The 17,288-nt window shown below is 37.6% G+C and overlaps 1 protein-coding gene across 1 annotated transcript; it reads right to left on the bottom strand.

Moving 5' to 3' along the window:
• Positions 1-669: 669 nt before the first annotated feature.
• Positions 670-16,906, bottom strand: LOC121384236 (CDK2-associated and cullin domain-containing protein 1-like). The gene is made up of 9 exons (XM_041514524.1): positions 16,739-16,906; positions 11,995-12,121; positions 10,804-10,912; positions 9,123-9,218; positions 6,955-7,057; positions 6,044-6,133; positions 4,705-4,846; positions 2,925-2,999; positions 670-1,095 (listed from the first exon to the last, which is right to left on the bottom strand). The coding sequence occupies exons 1-8, from the start codon at positions 16,830-16,832 to the stop codon at positions 2,948-2,950; spliced, it is 813 nt and encodes a 270-aa protein (XP_041370458.1). The 5' UTR covers positions 16,833-16,906; the 3' UTR covers positions 670-1,095; positions 2,925-2,947.
• Positions 16,907-17,288: the final 382 nt, after the last annotated feature.

The raw sequence follows: 17,288 nt of genomic DNA, 5'->3' as shown, positions 1-17,288 counted from the left end.
TTGAAAAGTGTATTTTTCTCACACTTCACCAAATACCTTTTAAAGAAATAAAACCGTTAATAAACTGACAGAATCTATTTTAATACAGCACTTTAGTGATTTGTCCAGTAGTACTACTAATTGTATAGTCTTGACATGTTTAAATGTTTTAAGTCTACAAACTATGAAATCTTTTTTTATTTTACTGACATAGTGAACTTCGTATATATCACTTGTAGTCTGTGGTAAATACAGGTTTTTTCTTTGCTCATTCTATACACCAAATCGGACAACTGCTACACAAGTGACATATCACTGCTGCTGACTGAACAATGTAACAAGGTGTTGGATTGTCATTAAACCAAACATTCCTTTCTTTCTTCCGGGCTTTAGTAAGTTAATTATTTACAATGAAATAACCTGAGGTAAACACACAAAGTGTGATATTCGATAGATATTGTTTCTGCACACTGAAAATTTTTCATTCTGTCCTTATCATCTATGTTTTTCACAACTTCCAAGCTATTAACACACAATACAGTAACAACTATGATCACATTCTACGTACTGGTTTCAATGCACTTAGAAATCTCAATGAAATTGTAATTGGAAAAAGTAATAAAAAAAGGGTATTGTCCCCAAGCCTAATGGCATATAATGATGTACAGTAAGACCAACGAATACTCGTACTGCGTATTACAAGTTTATTGAGCTAAGATCTAAGCAGGTGAAAACAGATATTTACATCACAATTGCAGTATTCAACAAACAGAACTCGACACCCACCTATTTGCGAAATAATCACGTTCTTGATAAAACAACAGCAGGCACTGGCTGCTACATTAAAGCAAGAGTAAAAACAAAGTTCCAGTGTGTGGATATTTCGTAGTTTCTTCTGTAATATCCACTCTTAATGTTGACTGACTGCTCACCACACTACTCCTAACCCTGAAAGACTGGGCATCAGTCTTCTCATAATCATAAAAGACTGGTCACCAGTCTACTGCTAGTTGTGAAAGGTTGTGGACCAATCAATTGTCTAAATATATGTACAAACTGGGAACAGCCAATGGAACGTGGAGCACACAGTTATCACAACAGATTGAGGAAAAGTATCTGAAACAGAAACACACAGAGTAAATTTCAAGAGGAATCTCTAAAGTTGTAAGGGGTCATTCACTATTATCAACATTTTTAATAGCGTACAAACCTTTCTATAACTAATAGCATACAAACATTACTATTTTTAAGAATGTACAAACCTTAATAATTAATAGCATACAAACCTATTTTTAAGAATGTACAAACCTTAATAACTAATAGCATACAAACCTTACTATTTTTAAGAGCGTACAAACCATACTATTATTCACATCACATTCTCGACTAATCTTGTAAGGTGTATTTTATACCAATAGTTTGTTTAACATACCACAGTGTTCAGTGTTCTAAGCATGAGATTGCCAAGATTACTGTAAGGTGCTTACAGTTTTCAGTATCAGTTTAACACAAACCCAAGTCTCTGTTTTCAAATTAAGCCAAAATACCAACAGGTGGGTTAGCGCATTGAACACATTTCAGTGTTTAACTTAACCAGCAAATCAAGTTTTTATTTTATTATTTACAAATTATTTTATTATATAATTTATATTTCTTAAATTTTGTTTATAAATTTATATTGTTTTATTTTATGATTATAATTATTACTTCATTTTCCAGTTGTTTTAAGAAATTTGGCCCTAATTCATAAACAATCCCCCAGCCTCCCCACCCCGTAATCACCACCATAATAAAAAAAAATAATAATGCAAGTTTGTTTTAAAAAATAATAATACATTTTTAAAATTTGGTCAAATCCAGTGGCGGATCCAGAAATTCTATTGAAAATAACATGAGGTGGAATGCCAAGGGAACTTTGGGGGAGGTGAAAATTAATATATAATAAAATTATAACTGTCGTAAAATTTAGGGAGGCGCCCAGGTCCCCGGGGCCCCCCTAGATCCACCTCTGAAATCTCCTCCAATAAATACACAGTAATAATTAGACAAATGTACAACATGAAATAAACACCAATCAGATTAGAACAAGATAATTTGAAGAAAGCCAACTTCATTGTCTATGACAATTAGCAGTCAACTGTTGAGGGCTTCACACAGGACAGCACATGCCACAGCCTTTGATATACCAGTTGTGGTACACTGGCAACAGCGAGAAATACCTCAATGGCAAGAATCAATTCGAGACCAACTGTGCATCAGTCGACATTGGACTACGACTCACTCTACTCGACCAACCCTACTCACCAAATATCACAAATGCTATACATTCAATACTGAACAATGTGCTGAGTTGTCATTCATCAACATTTCTTCATTTTGGGTTATCAGTAACTACATTTTGTTCTAATATTGCACACTGTGTGAATATATACTGGATAATGAGACATATGTAGACTGCAGACCAAATTCTCAAATTCAGGTTTTACAATAAACCAGCCTTGTCCGTGCTCTATATTTGTCACATGACATATATGTTATACAAACAGGGTTTAAGCCGAATCACAAAATAATTGTAACTGAATTTGACGAATATATTCTATCATTAATTTGCAAAAAATAATCACATAAATACAATTCTTTAAAGATGCTTAATTTTGTGATTGTACACACAAACCAGACTCCCACGAGACCAAGTAAAAGGTCTGCTTTTAATGGGTGTCCACTTTTAAAACGATTTGTTCTGTACCGATATTTAAACAAGGATTGTAAAAAACATCTGATCTGGACGAAACTCCAGCTTACTGAGGGTCCAGTTTTGATGAATGTATTTGGCTATATATGTTCTAACCCAATTCACCAAATTGGTGATAATGTTGGTTGATTGGTCAAAACCCTGTTTAACACTGCACACGTCTTTCTGTCATCTGGAGTAAAGTGTCACTCACAAAACGGCAGCCAGTCCATCGCGTCAGTTGACTGGGATGTCTTCTTCACAGGCTCGCTTTCTACTCTGACCCTGACTGTCAACAAACACAAATTAAACAATTCAAACTGACATGACATTTTCCTATTTTAATAACATTGTTACAACAACAACTACAGTTTTACAAAAGTCCCAATCTATTTTTTTTTAATTCTACAACACAATTTATTAATGCAACACTCAAACACAACCACAGATTTAATAAACTCCTAATCTCATTTCACAAGCCTATTGGTATTAAACTGTTTACTGATGCACAAACTCTGCAATTGCCTGTGGCAATCGGCAATACCGTGGAGATTGCCACAGAGTTTTTCATTCTCCACGGCATTTATTTACTCATTTAGTCATTTAGCCAGATGTATTTTTTTCCTTATTATTAAATATAAAATATACTGTGAGAACTGAAAATAGATTAAAAGTAAATATTAAAACAGTAACTGCACCGTTATTACTAAGTATCTGAATCGGAGTGCCATTGGGCATGATTGAAAATGCATGTAAATGACCAGCAATAAGCAAGTTCCAACTAGGTCACTGAACTCTTGTTTGACTGTTCATAACATGTGCACTGCAGGCACCAATGGGTTGTGGGGGAGGGGGCAGCTCATACATTGTTGAACCATGGTTATGGTGCAGAATGGGTGGGTTTTTTTCAGTAAATCTTTTAACATACAATTCTACGATTGACTTGAAGTCTTATGAGATAGTTGTAGACACAGACATAGACATAGACATAGACATAGAGAGAGAGAGAGAGAGAGAGAGAGAGAGAGAGAGAGAGAGAGAGAGAGAGAGAGAGAGAGAGAGCCGATAGTTTAATCAAATTTTATTTGTAGACATAGAGAGAGAGAGAGAGAGAGAGAGTGAGAGAGAGAGAGAGAGAGCGAGAGAGAGAGAGAGAGAGAGAGAGAGAGAGATCTGATAGTTTAATCAATTTTTTTTGGGTCATTTTTATTGATAAATATAGAACCCTTTTTTGGTGTCATGTGGCCTAATCCCCACTCCCCCCAAATATATATGCCAATTTACTTGGGTTTGAAAAAGGGTCATTCGGTCTTGGTGACAGATTTCCCAACAGAAAAAAAGGACCAACTACGCTGTATATGATAAATTGTCATCCCCTTACAACCCCAATGTTCTTGAACGTGCATGTGTCATTCGCATGTTAACTGTTATGTCACTTTCAGTCAATGAATACCACCACTGGTATGAATTAATCTTACAGCATATTGGCAAACAAAACTCATCATTCTGATTGTTACAATCCAGAGTTGCACAAATTGCCATGGAAAATACTGTGGACATTATTTTTCCACCGCATTTTTATTGCCTTGGTCATTTTCTTAATTGCAAGGGTTGAATACAAGACACAAAAGACACTGTCTTTTGAATGCATGCAACATTACAATGGATTAGAAATAATTGCTATTGTGAAAACGGAGCTGCAAAAAAACTGCAAACACAGGCTTCATACACTGTGTTATCATCTAACTTTCGTGATCTTTTACATGTATTTCACATGATTTTTCTTGGAATTTTCAGCAGTCGTCAACATACTCAATATTACAATGCTTTTATGTCACAATTTCTTAAGGTATTATTTTAAAAGGGGAAAAAATTAATTATCAAACAATTTTAGATTACCATTTTCCATGACCCAACTGATGATGGCCTGGAAAATGCCATTTGCATGTTTCACGAGTGCCTGCCGGGGTAACACATTTTGTAATGGAACATACTTGTTGAATCCTGGAATATGGTGAATGTCTCTTTGCATCTGTTTCGTTTCTTCTATGTAGGTCTCAATGTCCGTCACTGAGGTAGGTGGAAGAACGTTGGGGATGTATCTTGCAAACAGGTCTCGGTTTAAAGTCACATAATCTGAGAGAGATCAAGTAACAACAATCATTATGTGACTCCATTGTGAAAAAGATTACAGGTGTGGCATGATGTAATTCACAGAAAACACCATTTAGACTGACATCATATGTGAAATATAAAGGTGGTAAATGTTTGGTGGAAATTATATCAAATAAATTCAATATATATATATCATCAAAAGCAAAGCATGTTTCTGTTTGTTGTTTGTTTATTTTATCCGAGTGATATTGGGCTAATTTGACTCATTTTAATCAGCCAAAATGAGTCAAATTAAACCTCTTTAAACTATTACTCTGACTTTACAAATACTATCGTAAACCTCTTTAAACTATTACTCAGAGTTTACAAATACTATCATAAACCTCTAAACTATTACTGATATTAAAAATACTACCGTAAACCTCTTTAAACTATTACTCAGAGTTTACAAATACTACCATAAACATCTTCAAACTATTACTCAGACATTAAAAATACTATCATGAACCTCTTTACACTATTACTCGGACATTAAAAATACTATCATGAACCTCTTTACACTATTAATCGGACATTAAAAATACTATCATGAACCTCTTTACACTATTACTCGGACATTAAAAATACTATCATGAACCTCTTTACACTATTACTCGGACATTAAAAATACTATCATGAACCTCTTTACATCATTAATCGGACATTAAAAATACTATCATGAACCTCTTTACACTATTACTCGGACATTAAAAATACTATCATGAACCTCTTTACACTATTACTCAGACATTAAAACTGAGACAACTCTCATCAGTATTAGAAGTTAAAGATGCCAGGCATCACGTTTATCTTGGAACTAAAATACGTGGACATCACACTCAAATGACCACTGGCTATCGTATTTGTTAAACAATGACTATTTGGTGTTTGCACAATAATATACAGTTATTTCAACACTTGGTTGTTAGACACAGAGAGAGAGGAAACCTGTTACCATCAAAAAAGCTGCACATAATAGAAAAAGACGAACCAAAAAAAAAAAGAGAAATCTTTTATACACACACTAAGCTTTTTTTTTTATGTAACCAGGGATTCTATTTTAATATCTTTGAACTGACAATCTGAGGGTAACAAAACTAGTTATAGACAGACAGATAGAGAGACAGACAGACAGATAAAACATGTACCGGGAATAATGAAAAAATTAAAAACCAGTACCTGAACTCAGTGAGTGTAAATTCTTCATTAAGTTTGCCATTGTTGGCGGAGATATTGCAAATGGTGTCCCCGATGCCTCGTCTATTAAAGCTATAATCAACAAAATACAAACAGTGTTATATAGATTAACCAACAAAATCCATTCTGGTACAAATTAAAACAATATGTGCAATGTTTCTGTAAAATACTTACAGTTCTTTGCTTGAAATATTATTCTATGCATATACGATATACGTGTGCGCCTTCTGACACTCTTTTGTTTACGGAAGTGTATTTTTGTTTGACAAATGTACTACAAATATAGCAGTCCTCCTACAGACCGAGTTCAAACCATATATTGTAGTCAAAATCAGCTCTCCTTTGTAGACAAAGCACATGACAGTAAGTAATGGCTGTATACACTCAAGATTCTATAACAACTTATTTTGGAATTTTTGTACAAAGATATAGTTTTGACAAAAGGTACACATATGATAATAGCAGATTCATAATCAATGTGTATGTTACAGCTTCTGTTACACACTTCAAATCTCATCTTGTTTCTGTACATTATTAATGTCAGGAAATTAATGCATATTGTCATAAAGTTTGACAGGGGAACCTTCCTTTTGAGGATGAGGTACCCAATTTTAAAATTTCATGTTATTTTTGTCATTAAACAAAACACACTTTAACGCATATTATTATCCATTTCCTGGAGAAAATAACCATCATTTTGAGGACGAATTACCTTTAAAATGTTTAAGGAATCAAGCAGAAAGCTCAATAGTTGTTCAGGTATGTAATACACATTTAAAAATAGAAGTGGAACTAGTCTTAAAAAGCTGAAGAATCAATATTTAGTTAAATAAAAGTAACTTTATTCAGCCTTTCATATCAAATCGAGATGGTGAATTACAAAACTGACTCACTGAGTAAATTAGTTATGTGCTGATCAGCAATGTGGACTTTGAACAACTTTCTCAACTCCTCATTCAAGTCTTTCTTCAACTTGTTTTCTACATAAAACCTATTCTGAAACACAAATACATTTAACAATTATATACTGCATTTAAATACATTTAACAATTATACACTGCACTGAAATACATTTAACAATTATACACTGCACTGAAATACATTTAACCAGGGTTGAAAATTAGCAGTTGCCCGTGGCGACCTTTATTGGCTAAGGGCAACTAAGAATTTTACAAAGGTAGTCCATTGGGCGACCATCGATTTTAGAGTCCGGCGAGTATGGTATCTGTAAAAAAATGTAATGCACTGAAACCGAATCGAATAACCGATGTGACAAAATACACCGCGTCTCCGCTGGCGCGAACTACAGATCTGGCAGGAGACATTATTGAACATGTTCTATATTTAGACAGCAACAGACGGACCAGACTCAGCTTCTACAATTTTGGTCTGGGGCTGTAAACAAATATAGCTCAAATTGTATTATAGACACTTGAAATTGTGGGGTTTTTTTTTAAGTCATCCGCTTATTAGAATGGACTAGATATGCCATAATTATCTAGCAGACCTATTTTTGACATTGTTAAATATTATGGTACAATATGGTATTGCAGCATTGTACAAACATATGGTACAACACCATTTATATAAAGTCTGTTTGCTTTATTACACCACTAGAACACACAGGAAACCAGCTATATTTTCCCATTAGTAGACAGGGATCTTCCATATGTACTTTCCCACAAACAGGACATCACATACCCAAGTGTTTGATTTCAAAGTCACAGGGCACTGGTTGGAATTGAAATAACTCAATTGGAGAGTGCACGTCAGGTGAGCACTCCTCCACCCCCCCCCCACCCTCAACTCAAACAAGCACCTCTGGTGAGCACTCCTCTGGCTGTGCTACATCCCCCTACCGGGCTACACCCTCCAACTCAAACAAGCACCTCGGGTGAGCACTCCTCTGGCTGTGCTATATCCCCCTACCGGGCTACACACACACACACCCCCCCAACTCAAACAAGCACCTCGGGTGAGCTCTCCTCTGGCTGTGCTACATCCTCCTACCGGGCTACACCCCCCCAACTCAAACAAGCACCTCGGGTGAGCACTCCTCTGGCTGTGCTACATCCCCCTACCACCCCTCCACCCCCCAACTCAAACAAGCACCTCGGATGAGCACTCCTCTGGCTATGCTACATCCCCCTACCACCCCTCCACCCCCAACTCAAACAAGCACCTCGGGTGAGCACTCCTCTGGCTGTGCTACATTCCCCCTACAACCCCCCCAACTCAAACAAGCACCTCGGGTGAGCACTCCTCTGGCTGTGCTACATCCCCCCTACAACCCCCCCAACTCAAACAAGCACCTCGGGTGAGCACTCCTCTGGCTGTGCTACATTCCCCCTACAACCCCCCCAACTCAAACAAGCACCTCGGGTGAGCACTCCTCTGGCTGTGCTACATCCCCCCCAACTCAAACAAGCACCTCGGGTGAGCACTCCTCTGGCTGTGCTACATCCCCCTACCACCCCTCCACCCCCCAACTCAAACAAGCACCTCGGATGAGCACTCCTCTGGCTATGCTACATCCCCCTACCACCCCTCCACCCCCAACTCAAACAAGCACCTCGGGTGAGCACTCCTCTGGCTGTGCTACATTCCCCCTACAACCCCCCCCCAACTCAAACAAGCACCTCGGGTGAGCACTCCTCTGGCTGTGCTACATCCCCCCTACAACCCCCCCAACTCAAACAAGCACCTCGGGTGAGCACTCCTCTGGCTGTGCTACATCCCCCTACCACCCCTCCACCCACCAACTCAAACAAGCACCTCGGGTGAGCACACCTCTGGCTGTGCCACATCCCCCTATCGGGCTCTACCCTCCAACTCAAACAAGCACCTCGGATGAGCACTCCTCTGGCTAAATCCCCCTACCACCCCCCCTCCAACTCAAACAAGCATGTCAGGTGAGCACTCCTATGGCTGTGCTACATCCCCCTACTAGGCTACACCCCCCAACTCAAACAAGCACCTCGGGTGAGTACTCCTCTGGCTGTGCTACATCCCCCTACCACTCCTCCACACCCCAAATCAAACAGATCTACATTGAACTCACCATATAATTGAAGATGGGAACTATGACGGCCAATGCCTGCAAGTATTGATGCATTATAAAAGAAAATTGTTCAATGAATTTCCGGGAATCTTGCATCTGGAATAAAGATAGGTTGAAATAAGGTAAAAGAAAGCATTGTCACTGCATGTTACTTGCATTATTCTATACAGGTACCTGTATGCCAGGGAGTTAACCACACGTATATATTGACTGCTGATCATGTTCAAAGTCACGATTTTCACATTAACAAGTTTTATTGTTTAAAAAATTATAAAGAATCCTAAAAAAAAACAATTTTATTTATTTATTCAAATTATATGCATGTAGCTTTCAGTCCTTACAAGATGTATATGTATATATATATGTATGTGTTCCGCAATAGCTAAAGAACACAACATAACCAATTTTTTGTTTTAAGGTAAACCTACACATTGAAGCTTGCAAACTGCTGGATAATTTGGCTAAAGATTGCACCACATTTCTACCAAAAAGCACACATTTCATTAACATTATACAAATAAAACAGAACAATATTTTCCTAAGCATACCCTTCTCCCTCTCTTTAAAATCATTTTTACAAATAGATTTCTCCAGATATCTTTTGTTTTAAAAGCATATTCTACTACTAAGCCCCCCTCCCCCATCAAGGTGTAGTTTGTTTGCCCCTGAAAATACAGCTGTCTGTAATGGCCTGTGTTATGAGTGTGACAGTGATGTGAGTGTGACAGTGGCCTGTGATGTAGTGTGACAGTGGCCTGTGTTGTGAGTGTGACAGTGGCCTGTGATGTGAGTGTGACAGTGGCCTGTGATGTGAGTGTGACAGTGGCCTGTGATGTAGTGTGACAGTGGCCTGTGATGTAGTGTGACAGTGGCCTGTGATGTAGTGACAGTGGCCTGTGTTGTGAGTGTGACAGTGGCCTGTGATGTGAGTGTGACAGTGGCCTGTGATGCGAGTGTGAGTGGCCTGTGATGCGAGTGTGACAGTGGCCTGTGATGCGAGTGCGAGTGGCCTGTGATGGGAGTGTGATAAGTGGCATGTGATGAGTGTGACAGTGGCCCGTGATGGGAGTGACAGTGGCCTGTGATGCAAGTGTGACAGTGGCCTGTGATGCGAGTGTGACAGTGGCCTGTGATGCGAGTGTGTCAGCGGCCTGTGATGGGAGTGTGACAGTGGCCTGTGATGGGAGTGTGACAGTGGCCCGTGTTGTGAGTGTGACAGTGGCCTGTGATGCGAGTGACAGTGGCCTGTGATGCGAGAGACAGTGGCCTGTGATGTAGTGTGATAGTGGCCTGTGATGTAGTGTGACAGTGGCCTGTGTTGTGAGTGTGATAGTGGCCTGTTATGCGAGTGTGACAGTGGCCTGTTATGCGAGTGTGACAGTGGCCTGTTATGCGAGTGTGCCAGTGGCCTGTGATGCGAGTGTGACAGTGGCCTGTGATGCGAGTGTGACAGTGGCCTGTGATGCGAGTGTGAGTGGCCTGTGATGGGAGTGTGATAAGTGGCATGTGATGAGTGTGACAGTGGCCCGTGATGGGAGTGTGACAGTGGCCCGTGATGCAAGTGTGACAGTGGCCTGTGATGCGAGTGTGACAGTGGCCTGTGATGGGAGTGTGACAGTGGCATGTGATGCGAGTGTGACAGTGGCCTGTGATGTAGTGTGACAGTGGCAGGTAGACTTACACTGACTTGGAGATGTTCATTGAGACCCTGGACGTGAGAAGCCATGTGCTGCAGCAAGTCGCTGTACAGCTTCTCCGAGAACTGCTTGCATACACACTTATACACACAGCTGGAGGAAAACAGAGACAAAAGTTTAAAGTTTGTTTTGTTTAACAACACTACTAGAGCACACTGATTTATTAATCATCGGATGTCAAACATTTGGTAATTTTGACATATAGTCTTAGAGAGTGAAACCCGCTACATTTTCCATTAGTAGCAAGGGATCTTTTATATGCATCATCCCACAGACAGGATAGCACATACCATGGCCTTTGATATACCAGTCGTGGTGCACTGGCTGGAACAAGAAATAGCCCAATGGGCCCACTGACAGGGATCGATCCCAAACTGACCATGCATAAAGCAAGCGCTTTACCACTGGGCTACATCCCACCCAGAGACATGTACTGTTCATATATCAACAGTGAAGTCAGCTAGACATACACAAGAATATGTACAGTACGTATATCAACAGTGAAGTCAGCTAGACATACACAAGAATATGTACAGTACGTATATCAACAGTGAAGTCAGCTAGACATACACAAGAATATGTACAGTACGTATATCAACAGTGAAGTCAGCTAGACATACACAAGAATATGTACAGTACGTATATCAACAGTGAAGTCAGCTAGACATACACAAGAATATGTGTACAGTACGTATATCAACAGTGAAGTCAGCTAGACATACACAAGAATATGTGTAAGTACGTATATCAACAGTGAAGTCAGCTAGACATACACAAGAATATGTACAGTACGTATATCAACAGTGAAGTCAGCTAGACATACACAAGAATGTGTACAGTACGTATATCAACAGTGAAGTCAGCTAGACATACACAAGAATATGTACAGTACGTATATCAACAGTAAAGTCAGCTAGACATACACAATAATGCTTGTTCAATGCAGTTTAATGGAATTTCAGATTTTTCTTGTTAACATGTGCAGACCGCTGGGCAGTTACATCACCTGCTGTACAGAAAACCCTTTCAGATGGTACAGATGTAGAAGGAACACACAGACATTTTTGGCAACTGTAGAAAGCATAGGAAAGTACACTGAATTTGTCTTCCACCATAGTAAACAACATGTTAGTAAATTTCGATACTGTATCGTTACAGCTCTAATTATTATATACCTGTACATCTGCTCATACGATATAGGAATATATGAACCGGGCTTCATCACTAATAGCTGGTCAATGGCTTCTCTAAGCTTTGGCCAGTACTGGCTCTCGTAGTCTTCAGCTGTTAATGTCATCATCACTGAAATGATTGAACACAATATATCAGAAGACCTGGTAACAGTGTTGGTTATCAAGGTCACAGACACTTGTTTTTAAATACTAAAGTGTGTTTTTACTTTAACAGCCATTTGTGATCATTGAAATCAGACATTTTATTGTTTAGAAATATTCATTTGTAAACCCCCAGTGTTTGTAATACCATGAATGCATTTTTCATACTGCTAAAAATACTCTGAGAAGCCACAGTTGAGTAGATGACTAGTATCAGAGGGTATTTCCCTGTTTCAACATCACAGTCGTCAGTCTCACTCTAGTATAACTTTATCCAGATGTCTTACAGGGTGTATACTACCAAATCAAATACCACAGACACAGATGACAATAGTAACATATGTGGCTAAAACTCCTACCTGCAGTGTATCAATCGACATGAAAGCCACAGATATAAATACTACCACCCCTCACCCTTAAAGTGAATCAGAATAAATTGGGGGTGAAACTCTACATTTCAGAAATAATGGGAAGCATCTACGACTACCCTAGTTCCGCACAAAATTTGAGTACTTTTTTTACAGGTAGCCCATACATGTTTCAAGAACAAGGCTACTTGACATAGCAGTCATTGGCTTTTTCAAGAACTATGGCAAGTAAAACATTGCACACCTCAAAATGCTTAGGTGAGTGAAAAATCGCACTCATCAAAATGCTAAGGCGGTAGAAAACCAAGCATTATTAATTTATGAAGTAACTGGTACATGTAAATGCAGAGATATGTTGCAAAAATGAACGAGTAAACCAATAATGTATTCTTCTAATTTTATGTTGTTTGGTTCATTAGTGTAGTCTTGACTTCTTTTCCCTTTCAGGAATGGAGTTATTAAACATTTTCAGGAGCAGTGCTATAGAAATATAATTATCACATACACTGATATAGACAATTTGATTTTTTAATTTTAGTATATACTATTCAGATAATTTGATGCACACAATTATAGATACCTTTTCAGTGTTAGATGGTTTGATGAACGTGCTGCTAAACGTGTAGGAATCAACGTGTCTTGAATTTCATTATTATGTACAACGACAGGATTAGGATAGTTGGGATGGGGAAAACCCACTGGTTCTGAGGAGGTGATTTAATTAGAACTACGACCCAAGCATCTCAGGTGTGCACTACTGACAGAATTAGATGCCTCATATTATTATTTTTATGTTTTAAATAATTTGTTACACGTAGGCCTACAATTAGTTCAATTGACAGTGTTGGTTGGGGCATTGACATTCACGTGGCATTTTTAATTAAACAATTATGCAACCAGTCTCCCTCCCTCAACATTTTGTAACACGTCATTTGACCTACCACTACCAGTTACGAACAACTCTTGACATCTATGTCAAGTCAGAGTTACGTTAATGATCTAGAATAGTCCCAATGTTGTTAATAAAAAATATACAAACTACGACAAAATCTGTCATTACAAAGGATTTTATTCCAAAAGGTGATGACATAATAAAGATAATCTAAATTGCGAATGATAATTCGGAATGTTTTCAAATTATTTTTAAATCACTGGCAGGATTCTACAAGTAAGGTTTTGATTGGTGGACATGAGCTACAACTGGCTGGTGTTAGATCCACATGTAATAGTGGAGCTAATTTTAATTAGATTGTTCATATCGCACCCGATTGATGATCCAGAATAAACCCTAAACCCCTGCCGAGTTGTTTGTGTTTTCCTCTCATACAACCATTCGGTAACATTGGATCCGACGTAGGGACCCGGTGTGTTCTTAACACAAGAATATATATATACAACTATAACCCAGTCAGGACTATAACCCAGTCAGGACCCGTAACAGTTCAACTGCCTGTGGCCCACAGCTCCGGAACATAGTGTTGGTATAAAGTGCTCCTACTGGCAGTAGCTAGTGGGAATTTCCCTATTAGCTCAGTTGGTAGAGCGTTGGACTCTAGTACTGTGAGTCCGTGGTTCGAATCCTCTCAGTGGAGGTTGATTTTTCGGTAACATACTGCGCATCAAATCATGTTCCAGTCGCATGGTCTGTGACTACGTATTGAAACAAACAAAAAATAAATAGTTGGCTATGATCATTGATTACTGTTACTATATTTTGTACATATATATATATATATAGATGGATGTTGATTAACCTCTGGAGGAAATACAAATATTTAAAGAAAAATATTACACGTAAAAAAAAAAAAAAATTAACCTCTGGTGGAAATACAAATATTTAAAGAAAAATATTACACGTAAAAAAAAAAAAAAAATCATAATCCAGACAATTTTACCGACTTGGCTGATTTCCATGAGTTCATTTGTGTAGACTACAGAAGCCACTGATTAATTCAATTCCTTTTTCTTCATAACTATATGAACAGTATAAATGAGTTAACCTTACAAAAGTGGACTGTTTCTAATTAATAATAAATTAAATAGGCAAAAGAGTTTTGATCAGATTGGTATGTCTTCGAATGTCTATTAAACTAGTGTTTTCCAATTTGTATAGCAAAGATAAGTACTGGTTATATATTAAAAGCTTGCATGGACACTACCGTTCACGTCACATTTTTTAGTTTTCTGGTATTGTATTAACAGATCTTTCTATCAGTTACCTACGGTAAATAGTGGCAATCAATATAAAACTTTTTTTTATGTGCGCTGTTTGTTAAGTGTAATGTGCATTATTTTTCACACTTGCCAGATTGAAATTACGTGTGCTGTACGAGTGCAATCGCACTCGCACACCTTAAAAGACAAGGTCTGAAATAGTGGTACTAGATGAAATAAAATTGCATACATTTTTGGCCTAGATGAAACTTTTTTTTATATATATATAACCCACACACTCACCATCAATTAGGGGTGCAACGATACGGTCAAAACCGTATTGCGATATATTGCGATATAAGAAACTGTATTGCAATATGTATTGCAATACAGTTGATATTATTTAAATTTAATATTTATGGGGTTGTTTTTTTTTTTAATGAAAACAGAAGGCATAACGTTTTAATGATCTTTATTAGTTTCAGTTGTCAGGCTAAATGTTTTAGGTCATATTTTTATTTTTTAACACAATACTAGTCTACTAGAACACTGGTGTGACGGTGTCAAACTATTTATAAATTGTCACATTCGGAAATCCTTACTATCGGACTTTCCCGTTGCTGCTCGCTTGACACGGAAATGTACGTATTGAGTCGCAATGTTTCAGCAGATCGACCGAAACAGAGCCGAGGTATTTTGAACAATCGACCGAAGTATTCCGAGTTCAGTGAAAAACAGCGAAGTGTGATTCTCATTTGTTGGTTTATTTCTTTGAAGATGATAGCCGTAGTCGTATTCCAACGTAAATGAACAATGAATGATAATGTGTAAGTAACAAAACATTTATTTGTAATTATCGTTAACTGGTTATTTTCATTGGACTTTTAACACGTTTTGTTTAGAAGTTAGAACCAAGTATAACCGACCTATCAATTCGTATGCCAACAAGTAAGCCGACTACTCTTGACGTGATTGTTACATTTCCTGTCATCACCAATTAATAAAATGATGTGTTTTTTGTTTGTTTGTTTGCCTATTTCAAGACAAATAAGATAAGGATAAAAAATAGCGTATAAAAATCGCGATACGCAAAACTGTACCGCGGTTCGTATCGAGCTGATCAATTATCGCGGTATACCGGTACACCGGTTTATCGTTGCAGCACTATCATCCATCACAGGATTTGTGGTGTTAACTTCTCTATCAAACGTTGGGTACACCTCAAACTTTGATCCAGACAGAAGTTATTTGGTTTAGTACTACCTATAGTTTTACTTACCCGACTTTTAATTATTCAATTTCACAAAAGGAATAATAATGTATTCTTTGTTGCCAATAAAAACAAAATGACAATCAGACTCCATTATGGAACAATATGAATAACATATTTAAGAATATTGAATACAATTACCTGTGAAAGCACAAAACACTGATCATTATAGTTATAAATCTACACAACTGTTTAAGGGTGCCACTGTTTTTACAGTTTTAGTGTTAACCTTTATTTGGCGTATCAGACTAACCTCTGAGATGCAAGTTGAAGGGATTGTTATTGCTGGCATTCAGTTAAGTTTAAAAACAATGCAATGGATATTGAACAAAGCAACTGATAAATCATATTTATTAATAAAATTAAAACTATGGTGAAACTGGTAATAATAGCAAAATGATCTGTTACCCTGCTATATGTCAAGAGTGAAGAGTCGACTTTACAATTTTAATTATATTTAATACATAGTATGAGAAGAATAAATAATGAATTGAATGGGCATCTGTCGAAGCCAAAATGATGATATGGATAATGGAAAGTGTTGTCAATCTTTGAAACTCTTTGTATCTGCTGAACAATTCGGACTTCTAAAATTACAGCAATTCAAATGTGTCACTGTATAAACTCTTTTGATCATGTTTTCTTCTAGAGCTTCAGCCCTCAGTAACAATACCACACACTGTTACAGTGTATTTGCGCCTATTCCAAAACCAGATTTTGCGATTGAAAAACAAGATGACAAAACTGACGAGGTAAACCCCATATTTGTTTGGCAATCAAAAAAGACAATTACCCATGCTACCAGGTCTTAACAAAGTTGGTTTTTTGGTTGCTTCAGATGACTGTGTAGAGTCTGGTTCGACCACATCATCCATAGGCTCATCCATATCGTGTTTTAAAACAAAAACAAGCAAGAACTGTCACTTGTTCATGTTGTCGCATTCACTGTTTACGGCAATTTTACGACATTGCCGACATGGGAGATAATTAACACATATCAACCAATTTTACGTAGTTATGTGCCCCTACATCGTATTTTTTTTAACCCACCCACCCCAACCCATCCGCTAACAAAAGCAAAATACACACACCCTAAAAACAAAAAAAAACAACAAAAACAACAACAACACACAAACAAACAAATAAACAACAACAAAAAAACAACCAAACAAGCATTTTTTGTTGGTATGTTTTCTTTAACGACATCACTAGAGCACATTGATTTATTAATCATCCGCTATTGGATGTCAATCATTTGGTAATTTTTACATACAGTCTTAGAGAAAACCCGCTACATTTTTTTATTAGTAGCAAGGGATCTTTTATATGCACCATCCCAAAGA

This window comes from Gigantopelta aegis, chromosome 10, assembly GCF_016097555.1.
Source record: "Gigantopelta aegis isolate Gae_Host chromosome 10, Gae_host_genome, whole genome shotgun sequence".
NCBI lineage: Eukaryota > Metazoa > Mollusca > Gastropoda > Neomphalida > Peltospiridae > Gigantopelta > Gigantopelta aegis.
This window is presented reverse-complemented; position numbering and strand designations above follow the sequence as displayed.